Source organism: Buceros rhinoceros, unplaced genomic scaffold (assembly GCF_000710305.1).
Source record: "Buceros rhinoceros silvestris isolate BGI_N320 unplaced genomic scaffold, ASM71030v1 scaffold1714, whole genome shotgun sequence".
Classification (NCBI taxonomy): Eukaryota; Metazoa; Chordata; class Aves; order Bucerotiformes; family Bucerotidae; genus Buceros; species Buceros rhinoceros.
In genome coordinates, this window is record NW_010409843.1 from 69192 (window position 1) to 91409 (window position 22218).

At 38.6% G+C, this 22218-nt stretch overlaps 1 protein-coding gene across 1 annotated transcript in view; it reads left to right on the plus strand.

The window, feature by feature from the left end:
* The window catches only part of LOC104492763 (sickle tail protein homolog), a gene marked incomplete at its 3' end in the record, with an annotated part of 90988 nt that overhangs the window by 14867 nt on the left and 53903 nt on the right, over positions 1-22218 (plus strand). Inside the window, exons 2-3 of the mRNA XM_010135356.1 lie at positions 650-848; positions 6278-6371. Of these exons, the coding sequence (XP_010133658.1) occupies positions 650-848; positions 6278-6371 (293 nt within the window). The remainder of the gene's footprint in view (positions 1-649; positions 849-6277; positions 6372-22218) is intronic.

Sequence of the window (22218 nt, forward strand, 5' to 3'; positions counted from 1 at the left end):
ATTTCTCCCTGAGTGCTAAAGATGACTACTAACCGTGCTGAAAGGATCCAAAATTGCTCTTGGTTTTGTGTGAGACTTCAGCTTCACTCCTGCTAGGACTTTCACCTGGGGCTTTATAATATATAATGCCAGCAAATTGAATTGTGAATATAAAAATCCTAGTGCTAAAATGGAGGTCTGTTTTTGGGGAGTTTTGTTGGGTAAGTGTGAGGCTAAAATGAAAAATTTATGTTTAAGGAAAACTGGGTGATATACAAGGATAGAGCTTCCTCAACTGCTTTTAAAAAAATACCTTGTGATTTATCAGCACCTTCTGCTGCAGAGCAGAATTGATGTGTTTGGGATTTTCCAATGTTTGGGATTTTCTAATAACCTTCTTAAGGTAAAATTCTGATTTATCTAACTGAAGAACAGTAAAAAGCTTCCTGGCAAAGTGTACTACCGAGGCAAGCAGATTTATCAAGAAACAACCATATCACTATTCTGTTTTCTGTTCTAAATGTGTGTTGAAAAGGAAAATGTTGTATGTGCTTTGAGTAAGGCATGTGAGTTGATTTTTCTTTTCTCATATGTTCCATATGAACTTTGAAACCCAGATCATTGCTGTGCACTTAAGAATAAGTAAATCGCTGTCATATTTTGCTTGTAGGTGTTTTATATCTTCAGTATGGAGATGAAACAAAGCAACTGAGGATGCCAAATGAAATCACAAGCACAGACACAATTCGTGCCCTTTTTGTAAGTGCCTTCCCGCAGCAGCTGACGATGAAAATGCTGGAATCGCCCAGTGTGGCCATTTACATCAAGGATGAGAGCAGAAACATATACTATGAATTGTGTGATGTGAGGTAAGTAAATATGGAATTATATCTGTTGGGGTTTGTTTGCTTTGGTTTTTTTTTTTTTTTTTTTTTTTTTTTTTTTTTTTTTTTTTTGTTTGTTTTATTTTGTTTTGTTAATGAATATCTGACAGGTAGTGGCCTGACACATAAAGGCACGTTCAGTGGTATTTGAGTAATATGGGAGGTCTGGTCTGACACTGCCTTCAGCTATAGGTGCAATATCTGTTGCACAAGCCATTGGTAAACAGCATACCTTGCTCAAATATTCATAAAATACATGCAGGCTCACATATTTAATATTTTATTGAATTTTAACTGAGACATAAATATTTAAAATATAGGACAACAAAATAAAAATTTACAGAAAGCCTGTTTTATAATTTGCTGGTAGCACAAAGCCTGATCCTAGTGAGCCTGAAGTTGCAAGTAGGAGTGTCCCTGATGTCCTCACAACAGTGCCAATTATGCATCATTTAACACTGCCAAAGATCTGTGGTACTGGTGACTACTGCTGCAGCAGCTCCACCACCTTCCTGCTTTATGTCAGGATACAGGAACTAATGCAGTCACTTCCTTTCACTAATTCAGAGCTTGGTCAAAAAATGATCTGACTAACATCTGGGTGCACCTTTCCATCCTTTATTTTGTGGGAGTGCAGCTGGTTAATTAACTATGTGTCTTCAGTCCTGATGTCTGTGCTCTTTCAGCAGAAGGACCAAGTCCTCAGGTCCCTAGAAAGTCCCAAATCCTGCAGCTCTCAGACACACCTCAGACACTACACTCTGTAAAAACTGTTGCAAGAAAATACTGCGGACCTTTGTGCCTTCTTTTTCATAAGAAGTTACGTGATGAAAAGAATGGACAGAGGAGCGTAAGAAGATGAAGGAGAAAGCAGAAAAGGTCTTTCCTCTCTGCCAGTCTGCTACTAGTGTAGGAAAATGTAAAAGGAAGGCAAGTGTGCTATCCACTGATGCCTTGTTTCTTCTGGAGATCCTGTGGCTCAAGCGCTTCTCCATATCATGTTGTAGTTAGAAGAGCTAACTGGAGGTTTTCTAGCCTTGCCCGTTCAAATCCCTCCATTCCTGTTCTTAGTCTTTGAAGAGCATTGCACTCCATTTTCTCACCTTTGTCTTGCTTTCCTCAGGCTTCTATTCTGTGTCTTGTCATTAGCCAACCACTTGGATTTCAGTTTCTGTTTTTTATCTTCCTTGCTTTGCAGACTCCCACACCCCTGTTTGGCCACTGTAATGCCTGTGTTAAAACCCATCTGATTTTTTTCATCATTGTTCGTCACGTACTCATGTTTCTTATACATCAAACAGTCTGTTCACAAGATCAAATGAACTGATTAAATCAAGATAGACGTTGCTATGTCTCTGTTGCTAAGTGCATTATTGCTAGCCATCATCTGGCCCATCGGCTTCTTCTCTCTCACTTTATCCCTTCATCTTCTCTTGAGTTTCAGACTCAGAGTTTATGACTTCATCTCCTCCCTGCCCCTGAGAATGCGGTTGTTGATTATCTGAATACCACTCCACCTTTTTTTGCCATGCTCCCATTGCAGGCGTCACTCTGCCAACCTCAGGCCTGGCTCAATCCTAACATCTGCTTCCTCTGTTCCTATGCCTCTATTGTAGAACATTTCTAGAGGAAATCCCTTGACCCAACTGACTTCCTACATAACAAAATTCCCTCTTTTGATTCTGCCACCCTTCTAACTAAGGAAACCTCAGAATTCCAGCTTAATGGAGAGCAAACCTTGCACTACCAGTTGCATTTTCGCTACCTTTGAATAATTTCCACAACAATTTCTCTGTTTCTGTTCCTTACTCTTCACAAGATCTTGCCAGCATCTCCCTTCAGAGAACGGTTGAAATGAAGTATCATTTTGTCTTCTTTGCTTGCCATGTCTTGCTTCAATTCTCTTCTTTCTCCCCTGTCTGAAACACCTGTGTTCAAGACAACCCTTTAAGCTTTCTGCCTCCTTTGGAGGCTGTCTCAAGTTACTCTGTATCTTGCATCCCTTGCTTTGTCTTTTTATTAGTTTCTTACTTTATCAAAGTGCCTACTCCTATGTTGCAAACGTATTTCTGTGCCTCCCACAAAACTGCTCCTGAACACAGCATACATTTCCACTTCCCACTCCATCACCTTTCGCTCTTGCACTGACCAATCACTACAACTGCTGGCTGGAGTTCTACCCTTGTAATTCTGCCCTAGATCCATTTCCAATCTGTCTGGTGTTTTATTCTTCTCATTCCAACTTGTTTTTTGTTCCCTACTGTTCCATTGTGATTGTCAAGGTCACCAAATGGCCAGTTTTTGTCTTTTTCTCTCAGATCACGCATGTACTTTTAAAATTTCTTCTTGAAACTTTCATCTCCCTTTGTTTCAATAGCTGTTCTTTCCTGATTTCTTCCAGTCTCACTCCTCTTCTTTCAGGTATCATTTGAGAGATCCTCTTCTCAAACATTGATTTTCTGTTGTGTTTTTTCAGGGCTTTGGCCTCCTTTCTTTTCCTTGACCTGTGTTTTTCATCTTATTCTTCTGGAATAGTTGAATTATCGTAGCTGGGTGACTCTCCAATTTAGTTTTCTCTCTCTCCTTTATGATGGGATTCATCTGACCAAATGGAGATTTTTACATCCACATTTTGAGCTGGTTGTGATTAATCCTGTAAAATTGTCTGATAAATTATATATGCCAGAGAACCTAGCTGTTGATGTCACCCCTGTGAACTTCTGTTGTTGGATGACATGAATCCTACCTCTTCTGTCCAAACTAAAATCTTGGTCTTCTCTTGTAATACAGTCTCATGGGCCATTAGATTCAGCCTAGGTTGTGTTCACCTTCATTAGGCCATAACTCTCCTTCTTCTTTAATTTATTTTTTTTTAAGTCACTGAGGACAAAGCATTATCTTTCTACCTATGCCCATAAACTGGTCCTTTTCTTAAAGTTCAGGACTCTGCATCCAGTGTAAATTTCACAGTTTTTCTATATAACATCCCTATGATGCAGCCTTTCCTTTCCCACCACATAGTGAAAAAGCACTCAGCTAAACTCATCAGCTTTTTATAGCAGCTGCTGTAATGGTCTTTTCTTGGAGGTTGACACAGGTAATCTTGTTCGCTCTTTCCCACTCCAATGAAGCAACAAAGATCGTTCTCCTAGTTTGATAAGCAGACTGTTTCACAAGCATTTTTGTCATTTGTCCTCTGGCTGCATCTTTTCCATCTCATTAAATATAAACTACTTGTCTTCATTATGAGGGCTTCTCCAAGCCCACTTCAATGCTACTTTTCATTTCTTGTTCAGTACCAAGTGCCATCTGCTTCCACTTGGTGAATCATGCCAACTTCGTTCTACATGTCTTTAATATTCAAACAAGTGCTTTCATGCTGTCTTTCAGGCAGCCCTCTAACACGCTTGGAAGGTGTCCTCCACAAACATCTGCAAAGCCACTGCGTTGGTTTCCTTCCCACTCTCTCTGTTGCACTGCCCACTCAGGGCATGCCCATGGTTCCAGGGTCTGTTTATTGCTCCTCTGGCTGGAGAAAGGATGGTCTTCTTGTTTCTTTTTTGTTCTCTCATCTTTCTGCAGCTATCCTGATGTCTTTTGTGTCTTCTATTCACCTTGTAATCTGGTGAAGAGGTTGTATTCCTGGAGTGTTTGTACAGCACACACAGATCAATGAGGCCTTTGAACATACCAAGGGCATCTGGGAGCTACAGTAATGCGAATAATAGTAGTAATAAAAGTACAGTAATATATACCTGTTATCAGTAATGTTTATATTATAATAGCAACACGAGGTGAAATAGAATTCACTTCAGAGATCAAATGCCTAGTGTTTTGGTGCTTTGCCTTGCAGCAATGTTTTACTTTAAAGTGTCATGTTTCTACAAGAAATATTTATGGAGAATGCTTTTAAAACAAATTCCAGTTAGTTGAGGTACCATCCCGTAGCCATCAGAGAGAAAAGGCAGCAGACAAAATTTATTTAAATTAGTAATATACTGTATCTTGAACTGAAGATTGGGAGAGCTTGCTTTGTGTCGGAAAGAATGTATTTCCAAGTCTGAGGCAGAAAGTGGTAGCTGAGACTCCTAGTGCAAGTTTTGAAGCAAAAGAGTCACATTTGCAAGATGGAAAGCAGTTTATGCTACCATAAATAACTGAAGAACTTGAGCTTGCCACAAGGTAGCTATTTTTCTATGCAGTCTACAAGTAAACACTCATAAATAGTAAACTTCTCATCAGCCCTACAGTTCTTAAACAGAAGACTCTAATCTGTCTTTTAAGCTGTGGAGTTTCTTTAATAACTATTTGACATCTACAACAGCAGCACAAGTTCTGACTAGTTACCCGTTCAAAGCAGTCACTGGTTGTAATATGACATTGTAAGAAAGAAATTTGACCTGCCCAAGAATCCTTTCCTTCATTTTTAAATGATAATCCCAGTGATTAAGATCAGTTCACCAGACTTGTAGCTGCACCTGGAGGAAAGGAATTCGGTCACGTGTAAGTAAATTCCCTAGGCATCACTACTGGGAAATGAAAGGAATCGCAGCTTTGAAAGGGTGTAAGTGAGCATAGGTTGGAGGCTTTCCTACTGATTGAATACAAACAAAAAATCAGCAGAACTCAGTGCAAGTGTCTAAGATATAAAATAACTGGAAGGCAGGCATTGAAACAAAATAGAAAACTACTGTCCTCTAATTCTTTCCTAAATGTAGTAGCAGAAAATTTAACTAATCAATGACAAAGTGTTGGGTCCCAATTAAACAAAAATATTCTCTTTGGGCTTTCCGTTGAAACCATTTTTGTGGTAGATTTCATCAAAGCTTTTGCTAGTTTATTTATTTTTGAAATTCCTATTTTTTCCTTTAAGAGGTGGTCTTTATTATAGATAAAGTTTAGAGGAAGGATTTATCTGCTACTGAATTTTTAGCTTTTGTGGAATTTTTTTTCAGGTTGGTGAACAAACTGATAATTAGAATTGCCTCAAGAATAATTGTAGTTAGAAAGACTGCTTTTCTTTTTATATTCTTGCATCTTAGAATAGCAAAAATTCACGTGGGCTGAGTACACAACAGAACATGTAAATATTAACTAAATCCTTTTGAGTGCAGTGTAAATGTTGAAGCTCTATTGTCTTCAAAGTGTTTTCACTCTACGGCGGGATCTTGAAAGAAACTTAACACTATCTAATTTTTATGGGTGTGGAGTTGTAGTGAAAGAATGATACTTCCCATGGGAAAGAGAATCAAAGTAGGGTTTTTTTTTGTTTGTGTGTGTCTAAGTTAGGGCATTTGGGGTTTTTCATAGTGGGCTGCAGACCTGCTGTGTTTGTGTGTTACCCGAAACTGTTGGGCAACAAAGTAAATAAAACTACTTTCATCTATTATCATTGTTGATTCTTCTGATTCCAGGAATATTCAAGACCGATCCTTTCTTAAAGTTTACAACAAAGATCCTGCACATGCATTTAATCACACTTCCAGAGCTGTAAATGGAGATATAAGAGTAAGTACTAATGCTGCATTTATACTCCTCTTTCCTCCAGCTTTCATGTTAAATTCTTAACTGTAATATGTACACAATTCATAAAATTGAGGGTATATGTACAACACATACATAGAAGAGGGAATTGATAATGCTTACTGTAATGCTTCTTAACTGCTTTGCTTTTTCCAGTTACTTGCCCTGAGCATTAACTGGGTTTTTTTGTGCTTGTTTACTAGCATTGAAGTATGTGAATCAAAACATAGCCATTAATTACTTAATTCGGGGACACAGACAGTGCTCAGAGTTCATACAACTTCTTATTTTGTGTTTCCAAACTCTTTACAGTGAAGTACACCATGGTGTTATTACACTCTGGCAAAGCTTCAACATGGACTGGTTTGCAGGGGCTGGGCAGATGTATGTAGCTTGAAGTCTATTAACACTTTGTAAATGACGGTTTCGAATAGGAAATTGTGATACATGCCTGATGTGGTGTCAGTGGTTTTGTCTTTTTCTAAAATTTTCTACCTATGCTGAACAAGGACTAGTATTATTTGCATTTTCAAGTGAACATTTTGTATTGGCAAACTGCGGAGAAGGCATTGAAACACTCGATTTCTCTCTGTCACTGTCCCTATGTTTTGCTGGAACTGTTGTATCCCACCGTGGTGCCAAGAGGGCAGGAGATGCAGCTGTGCAGCACCTCTTCCACCTTGCTACCCACAGCCGATGTTGCAGCAAGGGGTGGTGGTGGTGGTGAGATTACAAAACCCCATCTCTTCCCCACCCATCCTAGGTCTGTCCCCAGGAAATAGTACAACCAAATGAGCTCGATGGGGCCAGGAGGGAATGTCACTGCTGTCCTGCTTGCTTTGTGACTTTTATGTGTGCTCCAAAACTGATTCAACTGCATGGAAAATTTCCTGTAAAGTGATTTGCTTAATTGTACATTTGCTTCTGTGTTCCATTAACAATTCTGAGTGTGTCTTGCTGCTTTATTATTAATATATCATGTAGCACTTCTGCTCTTTCCACAGTTTAGGCCCTCATTATTTTAGAAAGATTGCAATAGTTTATTTGCAGGCAGTATTCTCAACCACCTCTCATTTATGTACTTCAGTTATAAAATGATCCTTTTCATATGTCAGAATTCTAATTACTTGATTATTCACACTGCTGCACACACAACATGAGAGAGCAAGTAGATGTGCTTTGAAGGGCTGATGTGATAGTTTATACTGTCTTCTTTAAGGACCTGAAATTCATCAATTCTAGTTATATTCCTGTAGTGGTGATCTGATGTATCTGATACATCTCATCTCATTCGTACTCGAAAGTGTGACATACTACCGTTGTGACATTAACTTATGTAACCATTTCACTGTGGCTTTGTAAAGTTATGCTATACTGTTATTGTTCCATGTGCAGTGGATGCTGAATGTATCTTCTGTGCTTTTATCTGTGTGCCCTAGACCTGTTTTCAGACATGGTTGACTACTGTGTTAGCTACATATATTCAAAAGTAAAAATTACTTCTTTGGCCACCTTCCAGGTATTTACTGCCTAACGGAGTTGTTTTGAACACAGGTGCTGCTTCTGTGCAAAAGCTAGTAATTTGTGTTGCTTATTTTAAAATGCTGTGGTGTGCAACAGATACACACTCTTGACACCTCCTGATTAAGGCCGAGTTATCTCCCTTTGATCATAACTCAAAAATAATGGTGACACAGTGATGACTTTTGCAGAAGTGGTGGTTTCTTGGTAGAATATCATATTTTGACCTGCTGAAATGCCAAAGATACCATTTTGAAATTCTGTGCAACAAAACAGCTATTTTCTCATTTGGCTTTTCCTTTGCATTGGCAAATTTCTTGTCTTTCTGGTCTGAGAGGTAAAATCAGAGCCAGGATGTTCATAGGGGCTTTGTGGAGAAACATGCAAAAAGTCTTCCCTTTTATCTATGTGAATTTCTGCACTTCAAAGTTATGAGCATGGAAACAAGTACTTTTTTGAACTCTGGAAATAATCAAACCTGTTTGTTTAAGGATGTGTGTCTTCTGACTGGGTTCTTCCTTATGCAACAACACTCAGATCCTTACTGAGGCTTTTCCCAAGGTAGAGAGCTGTAGTAACACTCTCTCCAGTGCTCATCCTCTGGAGTCTAAAAAGCTGGAGCATGCACTGCAACTTTTCCTCTATTTAAAAGAAGTACTGTAGGATCTTCTCACAAATCTCTAATTTGGCAACATTTGTAGGGACATAGTAGTCTAACGGTTTCTATGCTTTGGTTAAATTGGCTTGAAATTTGTCTCCAGATTCACAGGTTGTTAGGTCAGGGGAGACAACCATCAATAAGCAGATGGATTATCTATCCCTCTTTCCTTAGCAAACCAGTTTAAAGGGGGTGGAAATGCAGGGGGCCTAAGTGAGAAATATGTGTGTTTTATGTACTGGTATTGCATAGTACACAAAAGATCACGGAAAAACGTCTGCTTCTCATCCCTTGTTTTGTGCTTGTGCATCTTTGCTTTGGATAAATTGATGTTCTTCAGTTTCATGTGATGTATGAGTGCTAAATTCACTACAGTGGGAAGTAGGGAGTAACTCCTGTAAATACTGCGCTCTGCATCATGGTTAACTGTTTCAGAAAATCTACAGAAAAGGAGCTTATTGTCAGACTGGTTGAAAGAACAGTATTTAGAATATCATGAATTAGCTGTTGTAAGTACAGTTCTCCATGGTGATACTGTGAATGTGATTGTATCTCTGGCCATATGTGAGTTAAAGCTTTGGTTTTTTGAGGTTTGGGAAAGCTTTGTCTTTGCAGAATTTTCTACTGTTTGTCTTCTTGTCCCTTTGGAATCTTTAGCCCTGGGTTTGATGATGTTCAGGCTTCTATTCATGTGATTTATAATCATTTCCATGTATCAGACCCAAAATAATCTCAGAAAATAACATTAGCTGCCAGTTTGGACACCTGTTTTAACTACCAAACAGATGTGAGACCTGTATAAGAGTTGGCAATAACACTTGAAGTATTAACTATTATCCATATGGACAAGATGACTCAGACTGTGTGAAAGGAACATGGGATCTATGAGTTTCAGATTGCCGATCAAACCACTCTGCTTTCATGTCCATTAATTCTAATCTCCCTGGTCGTTTTGTTTCATGCATTTTTCTGAATGGGTTGTGTTTGAAAAAGGGGGTTTGCTTGGGATTGAAGCAAGCTCTGAAGGACAGTCTTTCTCGAAATCCTTCAGGATGCTTTACTTGTTTTCTGATACTGTGCAGTGGCCATTTACATCTTGAAGAGCATGGTTTCTTTGACAGCTCTGCCATGTTGAGTGCTGTTCAAGCAAAAGGTAGCCACATAGTGCCACCTCACTGAATGTTTGTGTTCATGTTCTTCCTGGTTTTTATTATTCCTTTCACAAATTGTGTGCTGAAAACCTGTAGCAGCTGTTTTCTTTGGAAAAATCATCACATTGGTGTGTTTCATTCATTTATTCATTCGCCTGACCTTGTAATGTTTACCATCAGCACTTTCTAGGTCTCTGTGCAACAATACTTTTGACAAAATACTGTCTCGTCCAAATTTTTAGATGATCTTTTTATTCTCTCTGGTATTGTTTTGAATTCCAGTGCAAATGCACGTGCACAGCCATGCTGGTCTGTGCTGTTAGAATTAATGCTTGTGATTTTATGCAGATTTGAAGGGGAAAAGGCTTTCTCAGACTTACTAGGTGTAAGGTCCAGGTTTCCTCTCTTTTCACATTCAGGGGTGGTATATAGATTGAACATCAGCAGATGACATCTAAAGATGATGGATTTTTGTATGTTGCTGAATGAATTTAATTTCTTTGGAAGTGTCACAGCTCCTTTTATCCTGGACTGTTGCTGTGAGCCCCTGGTGACTCCGAGTGCAAGTGATTCCCCCACCAAATGTGCACAGCATATTTTCTGTCCTTCTTCCCTTTACTCACCTTTTATGGAGTGGCTAAAAGGGAAAGAATACTATATTATATTCTTCCTCTTCTGTCATTGCAACTTGTCTGCCTTTCTGGTGACATAGTTGGATACTAATAATGGTTTATGCAGTGGTTTGTTCTGAGCTTCATCTGCCCGCCAATTTTGAGAATTGGGAGGGAATTTTTACTTCATAACAAAACTGGTGGCTATTTTGCTTGGCAATCTTTCTCTTCCCAACCACCTGCACTGAAGTGTGTGGATTATACTTTGTTTTAGAATTCCCTAGGCCCACCATGGTTTTGCTTAATTCCTTGACTTACAATAAGACCTTAGCAGGTCAGTGCTTTATCTCAGACCTCTGCTGGGTGGGTGAGGCCAGAATATCCAAAGAATGCTTGTTGTGGCTGCTGTTGTCTTGAGGTACACTTTGTGGTGTTTTGGATTTTTTTTTAGAAACTCTTTCTCCAAGAAAGAGCAATTAGGGGAAGTTGGGTCAGAGCTGAGTTGGTGGAGCAGGGGGTACCTGGAAACTCCACGTTTTCTGAGAGTTATAATGGCAAAAAGGTGATGATGTTTCTGACAGCGATGGGGGTTTGGTATGCCAAGGTGAGAGACGACGAGTTAAAATGAGTTGTACAGTAAAATGAGACAGACATTTGATAAGTTGGGTAAGCTGCTGTGGTGAATAGCTTTTATTAATGAAATTGCACAACAGAAACTTACCGTTTTTCCTTTGAATATGCCTGGCTACCAGATTGCTAACATTTTAACTCTCTAGAGTTAGATGCAATTTGTGAATGTAAAAAGCCCTACAAGTGCTAAAAACCCCACAAACAACTCCTCTAGAATTGAAAGCATCCAAGGAGCCTGAAATTCAGTGCTGGTTTGCAGGAAAGATGGAAAAATAACAAAAGCAGTGTCATCCTTCTCTTTTCTTAAGGTACCTGTAAACTTACATCCAGCTGCTTTGAGATGTTTCAATTCTTTTCATTGGATTGTTTGTGATCTTAACATCAATAAACGTAAAAGCTGCAAATGCTGCCAAAATTACATTTGTTCATTGCATGTGATGGCTGGGAAAAAAACAAACCGAAACAAACCAGCTCCTTGAACTACGTAGAGGTATTTAGAACAAAAGAACTCAAGCAATAAATTGGCTGAATGTGTTTTAGTGCTAGGATACGATACCTATAGGAGAGCATTTATATAAGTTGCCGTGTATTTGCCTTACTGATCCTATTACTATAAAACTTTGTTTTCTTTTGGGAGGAAAAAGAAAAAAGCAAAAACAAACGCTAATACCTCTATTATCTGATAGAGACCTTCCAAATGATACAAATCTCATCTTTCCTGCTGTTTTGCTGTCTGCTTTTTCTAATGCTCTTTTTGTCATTGAGAGGTTATGACAACATGAGCCATATTGTATTTATAAACATCACGTGTTTCCTTGATATGACTTGCAGTGTCTGCCAAACAGAACACATGGAAGAAACATTTCTCATTAGCTCAGCATTGGTTTTGGTTATACTGATTTCCGGGACAGGAAAAATGCCTTCCTTACTCAGATTTAACTTTCATACAGTAGAAAGCAACCCTCTGAGTGACCGTGAAATCTCTTGAACAGAGACACTGCAGCTCTTTTAGCCCACATACTTTGTTTGAGGAAAAGAGAAAAAGCGGTTTGTTTTAAAGAAGATGTAATGGCATGTGTTGCTGAAACTAATTCTGAATTAAAATACCTGCCAAAGTCATCTAGAAACGGAACTCACCAAGAGATGCAAGGTAAGATAATACATATGAATAATGAAATATATGTAGTTCCTTTTCCTATTTTTTTTTCTAATCAAACCAAAAGATATTTTCAGATTTACTGGGAATTAAATCAGAACAATGAAAAGTGCTTCTTCCTTGAGCCATATGAGAAAATAGATGTTTATTTGCTCTCTAAATCACCAAACTACTCTCAGATTTTATGTCGTTTCAAATCTACATATTAAACATGAGCAGTTATTTTCCAACTTGCCATTACAAATCTTTGAACAAAATATATAAAAGAAGTCTCTGATGCTCTGATTTTTTTCTTTTTACTACTTTTGTTTTTAATGGCTTGTTGGTAGTTGCCAATTATTTATGCAACTACAGAGCTGCAGACACTGAGAAATAGCTGCATCAAATCAGACTGTGATGAAAGACTGTAAATGTACCTGTTCTCTTTCATTCATATGTCCTTTGATATACAATGCCTACTGCTGTATAAAGCCTAAGCTAGTGAGAAAGTGGATAGAATTTTAAGGAATTATTTTTTTTCTTTTAGCTACACATAAACCAATATATAAATCTCAAATGTTATCTGGCAAAAAGTAGTTCTTTTTAAAGATACATATCCTGCATTACAGCTGGACAGATACTGCTTTTTTAATATGGTAGCTGTGTGCTTTGGTGTATTGTATTTATTTCACATACGTTGTGTAAGGAATAGAACCATGTAGATCCTATTACTATATTAAAATTTTAAAAGATAGCCTTTGTAAAAATTTTTCAAATAATGAGGGTGGATTTTAAGTTTATATCAAGCTGGCCATTGAAACAAAGTGTCATGTTCTTGATATTAAACCATTCAAGGAACAAGAGCTTGCGGCATGCTTGTAGTAATCATCCAGTTAGACCAAGAGGAGTGTCATATGGTAGGTATCACACACCAGTTACCTGGAAACTCCCAGAGAGTTTTGTCTGAGGAAACAGATCAACTTGCAATCACAATACAGTTGTTTTAGTGGAATTTTTAGGGGAGAGAGTTCTTTATTTCCCACTAACAAGCCTATACTCCAGCTAGCCTGCCTTTCATGTTGAGGTTTGCTTAGAGCCTGCCCTGGAGCTGATTAAGTTACTTAATGACAAAGTGTGATCTGTCTTGTGTGACGGTCTCTTCAGCTCTTCATTAAAATTAGAAGTCTTATCTCTCACATGTCTGCAGTTCTCAGGCAGAGCTTTTGCTGCTTTCAGTGGGAGCTTGCCTGGAATAAAACATAAGGATTGCATTTGAGTCCACTTCTATTGTCTGCTAGTTTCTTGTTTTATTCTTGCTCCACCTCTTTTTACCAAGTGTTTCCCTGTTGCAATTCTTTAGATGTTTTACTCTTTACTTTGCTTTTAGTAGAACAATTTGCACTAGTTTGGCTGTATACTTGAAATTCCGAAGTGTCTAGCAGAGACAGATGTTGCCAGAGCTCCCTAAACACATTGACAGATTATAAAAATGCTCATGGCTGTGACCTCCTATATTAGGAGCAGACATCCTCCTTTATCTTCTTTGTAAACCAGGTAGCTTATCTGAAGTGCTGGAGTTCCAGAAGACAAAGTCCAACTAAGTTTTATGACTTTCAGCTAGCTTGCTGCATGAGCTGTTACTCAAACAGGGGTTAAAATTAATTTTGTGGAGGTGTATGTTTTGGAACCGTGGTTCCTAGAACCCAAGTAAAATTAGAAGAAAACCTCCCATTCACTTGTCATTCAGGACCTTAGCTTTCCCAAGAAGTTTTTAATCAAAAATGTGATACTTCATGATCATGACCCAAATTCTCTGCTTTACACTGAGTCTTTACTTCAGTATATTATTTACCTGCCCCTAGGTAAGCCTAATGAACACTAAAGATAATTAATTCTGTCCCTATCTTCCTTTTAAGAAAGAGGACTTAACCAGTACCTGATGTACTGGTACTGTACACAGCTACATATCTGAGAACCTTGATTCTTATCCATGTTGGATTGTGCTTTTTCTAATAAGGGCTCTGGAAAACTAATCAGACTTCTGAAAATATGAGCAGTAAAAATATCTTTTCTTGGATAGATGTTAAGATCTGGGGTTAAAAAGAGCCTCAGCTGGCAAAATCAAGACAGTTGCAAATGTCAGCAGGCAACAGGACTCCATGAGAAATGATGTGATGCTGAAATTATTTTTTGTGGGAAAATATGCCTTTCTTACATCATTGCAAATTAGAGCTCTGTGTAACTAAGTGAAAAGACCAAAAGGGTGTGTTGGGTAAAGGGCTAGTCCCTCAGTCACTTAATATTTACTATAGATATATATACACACACTATACATATTTACTATAGCTTGACCTTAGGATAAACTAGGTTGTTTACTTCAAACATACTGACCAATTTTTTTTTTTTTGATAGAAGGAAATTAAAAGAAAACGTAGGGCTCAAACAATACAGGAAGAAGTTTGTGATCTAAGAAGACTCTTAATTGAGGCTCTTACAGTACCTCTGATGTTGCAAAAGATGTACTTACAACTGCAAATACTTCTGGGCCTTATAGCTCTGAGATGCAGTGCAGCTTGGACTTAGAAAATCCAGTTGTATATAAGTTTCCCTGACCATTTTTGCTGCTGATAGTGCTGAGTCTAAAACTCAGCACAGCAACTAATTCATTCTGATTTGCTATGTCCTTATATTGGAAGAAACAGCTGTCTACAGGTGTAAACATGCTGCTTAGGTCTTTTAACTATCAGCTAGTTTATAACATTTTTATGTTATTTACATCCTAACCTATTCCATACCTCTGTGAAATTGTGTTTTGCCTCCGTTGTTGGGTAATGCCAGATAAGACCAAGGGTTATGCTTTCCTTTATGTTCATTTAACATATCAACTTGTTCAGTTTTGTTTGGCTTCAGTGCAGTGAGAAGAGATACAAATATGGAACAAAAATAAGAGCTGAGTTGTTAGTACAGTGAGTCAGAAAGCCATGCATTTATTTTGATTTATGAGTGCAGTTACTAACAGTATTTCTTTTTTTAAAGAGCAGAAATCTGATATACAGCATATTTAAACCAAATAAAAATGCTGATCTGTACCAGAACTGTACATGTTTGAAACTATTCCTTTTTTGGAAAAAAAAAGGGATGACCCCATGAGTTCAGTGTTGTCCTGAGGAAGTGCTGAAATTGAGACTGGTCTGAAGGCTTTGGCTCCCTGCATTGGTGGTGGCTGTCTATGTTACGTATGTGATGTGCTTGATCTCTTCAAAGAGAATGGGGAGGGAGGAAGAAATGCTTGGTGCATCTTCATGAATTTAATGGCTCCTGTTTGTTCTCAGAAAACTCTACCTAAAAAGTAGAAGAAACATACAGTCGCTTCTATACAAAAGGAACAGCTGGTTTGAAAGCACTCATTATGAGGAGTGTCATAATGTTAACTTTTTAAAAAAAATCTGTAACAGCTTTTATATGTTCAGTCCAAACAGTCCAATAGCTCATGGATTGGGTGAGCCATGCTATACTGATGAGATAAATGTGGATATTGGCAAACCAATGATGTAATCATGTAAATCCAACCTTTTTAGGATTGAAATGTGTTATGTTTCAGTGTGTTTATATTTTTGTCATTTGTGATAACACCCTGAAAAATCTTGGCTGAAATGCCAAGAGGTTCCTTAGTCTACTCGCTAGGCTATTCTGTCTGGAGAGTACAGTAAGAAAGCAAAGGAAAATGAAGCATGTGAGATTTATTAACTTCTCTCTGCTTAATTGAATAATTTTAACAATTTTTTTCAACTTTTGTATTCCATCTGTTTGTAGGAAATGAAATACACCCGTAAATATGCAGAAATGATGTCTGTTTACTGATCTGGACATTTCCCTTGCTAATCAGAAAAACAGTAATGCAGACTGGTAGCAGAGAGATAGTTCAAACCATGAAATGTTGCTGGGGAATAAACCTCCACACAGAGGCACTGTAATTCCAGTCAGTCCAATGCAAAATGTGCGGCATCTCATGCAACATTTTGCTCAGAGTGCCTAAAGTGTGGCCAGGCTGGAAGCCCTCATGGGACTGCTCTGGGTCAGGCTTTACATGACCTTGAGCTCCCTTCCCTTCCAAGCAGAGTTCACCCAGTGTGACACCAAAGTTGTCTCACTGATGGCTAATCTGTGACAATGTCAACTAGGGAGTGTCAACAGGTTCAGTAGAGGTGTAATCAGGCTAGTTCAAGTATAGAGCCTGCTCCTCTGGCTAGTTTTAAGCTGATGCATGTTGTAAGCTCAGCGTTTCATGGCAAGAAATGTAATACTGCTTTCCCCTTATCTTTCTGTTGGATTCTTGTTTTACACCTAAAAAAAGATGATCTTAAACTAGGAATAGGAAGGGCCATTGGGTGTTATGATGAGCAAAGAGCTCTTGATGTGCAGGTGTGCTTGGGGTCATAAGTCTGTGTAGTCAGGGTGTTGATAACGTGATGGAACTGATAAGGAAAAAAGTTTCCTGAGAAGTAAGGGCTGCGTGCACATGTACATGCATGCACATACTTCATATCTCACCACTTCCCAGAGCTTGGTGGTGATTTCATCAAACCAGAATTTCTGTTGTCCCCCACTAATGACCAGACATGTTCAAAGGGCAACAGCCACCTCAGCATTATCTCTCAGCCCTCAGTCCCACTGTACATCAAGTCTCGGAGATGCTGCACTAAGACCTGACTTGAGCTGTTATTTTCTGCCATGTCTGAAAGAAATGAAGCTGTTTTGAACCTTAACTACATCTTTAGTGGGAATGGCTTAACTAAGTGCTAGTTTTCAAAAACAATTTGTAGCTTTAAAGTGCATCTCAAATATCTTTGCTTTGAATATGAGAATGGGTCGCAAAGGAAAGTGATGGTTGTAGTTTCTTCACCCGTGTCCTCAGGCACTCATGGGTCACTCCAGCTGGCATTTACCTGAAGTGCTCTGCTCACTTCTTTTAAAAAAAACCCACCCTCATGTTCTCATCACCCCTGCCAAAAACTCTACAAATTCTCAGAAATTAACCCAAACTAAATTAATTTATGTTGGATGTATTTTCTTCTTTCTTTTCATCTGCTTCCATTCTTCCTCACTCCTTCTCCCTTCCATGCCTGCTATGTAGGCTACAGCTCTGTAATAACAAGAACTAATGCAAAATCTTCTGTCCTTGAGGAAAACTCACAGTAGCTCATGCTTTTTCACTCTAATTTTTTTCTCATTCTTTCATTGAATTTTTTGTTGAATTTCCCTTCATATGCTATAGTCTCTTTAACTCCTCTTTTTCTCATCAGTTTCTCACCTCCTAGCTTAAGTTTCCTATTTTTGTTTCTTTGTTGTTTCCCTGTTTAGTTCTCAGCTCTCCATCTCCAATATTACCCTCTTTCATCTCTGGCCTCTTTCAGAAACTCCTATTACTGCCCTTCACTCTGTCTCATCTGCTCTTTGTTTTGTCTTTTTTCCTCTTTCTTCTGTAGGTTTACGCTCAATTCCCTATTACTTTCTCATATGATACTTCTTTACTTACTCTTATCTCTTCCTAGTGTCATAGAATCATTTAGGTTGCAGAAGACCTATAATGTCATCAAATCCAAGGGGTGAGTTACGTGTTAGTTAAATGTTTGCAGCATATGACTCTCCCATTTTTATATTAATATTTCTGCATAACATCTGAACTAAACAGGAAAAATATCATGTTACAAACTTGGTAATGTGCTAATGGTAGGACAGAGGAAGAGGAGAATGAAAACTGGAAGTGCTTCTATATTGGTCTGTTTATAAAGAATGTTTATTACCAGCTTCAGACTAGAGACCCTTAATTCTCAGCTCAGTAAAACAGGAGCCACAGGCTAGGTTGGATCCACCAAAGTGGATCACAGGGAAGTCCATTGCATGGACTAGCAAAGCAGCAGCTGGAATGAAGCTGCCATTATCCCTTCTCGTTATGGAATCTCAGCTTGACTTATGAAGAATTAAAAAAAAAAAGGAAAAAGACAGGATGAAGAACAGAGCAGAGAGTGAGCTAAATGGAAAGACATGCGAGCAGTCTCACTAGAGAGAGTTAGGAAAAAAGTCTAATCCTTATAAACTTAGCGTAGAAATTACCACCCACTGCAGTCAGTGGTGAGAGGTTGGGAATGCCAAAGGGCAGCTTGTGCCACTTGGCTTTGGAGCCTTGGAGAGGGGGGAATGAGCTGACTCTGGAGGGTACCGGGCTGACTGTCTTTTAAGGCAACATTAGTTGAGACAAATCCTCCATACAGACGAACTAATAGTGCTGTCTTAACTTTTGAGAGGTGCTTAATGCATATATGTCTGTGATACATACAGTGATACTTTCCTATAGCTAGGAAAATGTCTTTGTTTAAATTAGTACAGAAACGAGGGGGAGGCATGAGGTTTGAATTACAGAGTAGAGAGACAGACTGCAGACCTGACGTAATAGTTCAGTTTTGCAGAACCTTCTTCATGAGACTCCAGTGAGAGTTGGCTATGTTTGCTCTAGTAAACCTAAAATAAATTTTGAGAGGCTTACAGAGTTTCCAGCACAGTATTTCCTACTTGTACTTGCTTGCCTTTAATTTTTTTAATCCCTTAAAGTCTAAAATTCCTGATTATGTTGATCTGCCATCACTGAAGGATAGGCCAAAAATGTACCACTGCTATGCAAAACATGTATGTATGTATGTATATGTAATGTTATCATACATGTTATAATGAAGCACTGTTCTCTCAGAGCTCAGATACTCACTTGTGTGCTGGTTCAAAGGCTTCCGTATGCAGGCCACTCCACACTACGGAGCTGTTCTACTGAGCATGTTTCTTTGCCAGCAGTGAAGCTGAAGAGCTGACTGTCCCCTTTGTAGTGGTTCACTCTAGCTAGTAGTTTTGTGCTCTGTGGTGTGGGAGGGCTTTTTGTTTGTTTGTTTGCATTTTTTTTAAGAACTAGAGAGTTTGGAGTAAGTATAAGAGAACTTTACAGTGTCCACCCCAAGATGTATCTGTATCAGAGAACTTTATTTGTGTCTAACCCAAAGTGTATCTGTTTCACTGCACACCTTCTGAATCACTACAGAAGAAATAACAAACAATATGTATGTTTAGGAGGAGATAGTGCAGTCTGTACGTGATGTCAAATCCCGTATGTGTCAGGCAGCCAGAACTGTTCTGTGCCCTCCCTGCTTGTTTAGCTTGGCTTCTCAAATTCAGACAGCTTCTGTAGGATTTTCAGTCTTCAGGGAAACACCACACACATCTTTGTAGGTAAAAATATGGGCAGTGGGCTGGAGAGCTGATGTGGGAAAGTTGAGGCAAATTTGAAAGAGTTACTCAGTGTCATGGAGAGCAGCGTGGAGTGCAGGGTGGCACCAGCACAGCCTGGCTGAGTGCTGGGGTGCATGTCACCTCAGTGCCCTTGTGAAGTACAACAGCTTGGAGGGTGGGGGGTATCTGTGTTCTTCTCCCCCATTTTTGCCATGGGGAAGCAGCTGAGACTGAGATCAGGATTGGATATGACCGCATTTTTCTTCCTCTGCCGAATGTTTGGGGGCAAATCTAGGGATTGATCTCTCTTATTGCAGAACCACTCTGAAAGGTTTCTGTCATTGTGCTGCCTAAGCAGGGGAAAGAAAGATGCTGATGGTGGTTCTCCAGCTTCCTTCAAGAGTCTTGTGTATCAGAGGCTGCAGATGTAGGAGTTCCTGCAGACAACTCCATACATAGGTCTTTGTCCTCCTATATTGTTGGTTTCTTGGCTCAGAATTAGGAACTGGGCTGGTGAGATGGCATGAGACCTTCCTTGGCAAAAAAACCCCAACACCCAAAACCCAAAAGCAACCCCAAAACCCCAAACCCCAAAAGCAACCCCAAAACCCCAAACCCCATCCCCCAAAAAACAGAGAGAATAATGCTTCTTTTATAATACCCCTGTAAAAACCATGATTAGCAAACTGTCTGCCATTTGGGTTCTGCTGGACTGAACTATCTTGTTGCATTTAAGCAAAAACTCATTGACTCCGTCACAAGGTTTGCTCCAGAGTGCTGAGAATGAAACCAAGTCCTGAGTTAGTGATAAGCAATCCAGCCTGTAAGTGCGTCCCCATTTTCTGTCAAGGAAATGGTTGTTTACAGCAGTACAAGGCATTAACTGCTTAATTATTTCTGTCCATTAAAATATTATTAAGGGAATAGGAACCAAAAGAGCTGTTGTCAGGAACAAAAAGAACTTTGATCAGCAGTCAAGCAGTAAGTTACATCTATGCCACGTGTGTATACCCCACAGTAGACTTCAAAATATTCTCTGGCTTTATAATTTTGTGTTTTACTGGTGGTGTGTCTCTAATATCTTTTCTACTTAAAAATGAGAGAAGCAAACAGAAAATAAATTAATGTGGTGGGCAAATTGATGGAAGGTCCAACGGACCAACATTGTTAATAATGTAGCAGAAAATAGGGTGACTGGCAATTTAGATCAGTGGTCACTTGGGCCTATCATCAACATAGACATTAACATTGATTTTAACGTAATAAGCTAACCTAAACTTCCAGGGTTGATCTCAGTGAAGCGTAAGGTGGTGTGCCTCCTAGCGGCATGCCCTTTGTTTTTATGGGGGTTAAACTGAAAATGAACTCTTGTTCCGTAAGTACATTATAAACAAATATATGGCGAGTAATTAAAGATGGGATAATACATAGCACGTTAGACAAGGCTTGCGGGTTGTGATAAAGTAATTGAAATGAAAACTAATGCTTGAATCGTTTGTATGCGTTGTCAGAACCTGCAAATTAAATTATAGCCTTGGTAATGCTATATCTGTGCAATATTTATGATTTTGTGCCTGATGTACTTTAAAATTAAAAGAAGATTCATTTCTCTCATGGAAAACTTCTTGCGTGCATCAGGTGTACTTGAAGATTCTTGCATATAGTGCCAGATGTCTGGAGAATTAGTTATAGTATGTCTGATATTCTAGAATATACTTTATCATGCTAGAGTTCAATTACTGAAAATGTGCATCCTACCAGTTTACAATTGATTGTGGGGACTACTGCAGTGTAATATAGTGGTCTTTTTTATCTTGCATATTAGCACAATAATGTGATTTCTTGCTGCAGGTCTGTTAGCCTGTAAGGAAGAACATGGATGGAATAATATACTCTGCAACTGTTGGAAAGCATATATGGCATAAAAGTGTACTAGGATAATTTGCTTGGATTTTTTACTCTTGATTATTTTTTTTTTTTTTGAGTCTGGTTGGTCAGCAGACCTAAGCAGCTTTTTAACTAGGTCAAGTATATAGATACATTCATTAAAAGGGGATGCTTGACTGGTTAGTTAAACCTGCCAAATATAAACCAGATGCTTCAATGGTAAATACTGCTTTACTCCTATACTGCAAGAAACAAGCCTTGACTGATTAAATTTGGGGGAAAAAGAAAGTTTAATATTGTTTCTGTGCCATAATAATACTTTATTACAGTTCTAGTGCAAACATTTAATAATAATAATATTTTAAAATATTTTACTGTGAAACTGAAAACTAAACATCTAAGACAAAATGAGTATTTTTTACATTTCTGAAAAGTCTGTTTACATGATACTACACATAATTTTTTGTAAGTTCTGTTCAAGACCAATAATGGCATACAAATTTAAATGTACATTGCGAATCAGAGTACACAGCAGCTGTCTACAAAGCTAGAGGAATTTTCTCTAGGGCTGAGTGTAGTAAGGGGTGGAACAGTTAAATTTTTAGTTTTGGCTACCAGATCTGCTTCAGTCTTTGTCCTGTTACTAAAATGCTTTGTGTCAGATGGCCCTTTTGTAGCAGAAATGAATGATGCCTCCCTCACTAATGGCTGAGAGACTGAGCAGTAACTGTAAAACAGAAATGTTACTCCAGTAAGGTCCTCTTCTAACTTGTTCTTTACAGCAATATTAGCTCATGGTCATGTGCTTAAATTAAATTTTGATTCCTTTGAATGCCAGTCATGATGATATAGGCATTTTTTTACTTGCATAAAAACAAGAACAAGGGGAAAAACAAAAAACAAACCGAAAACAACAGCAAATTAAACACCACTACCCTCCCCCCCCCCCCCCCTCACCCACAACAAC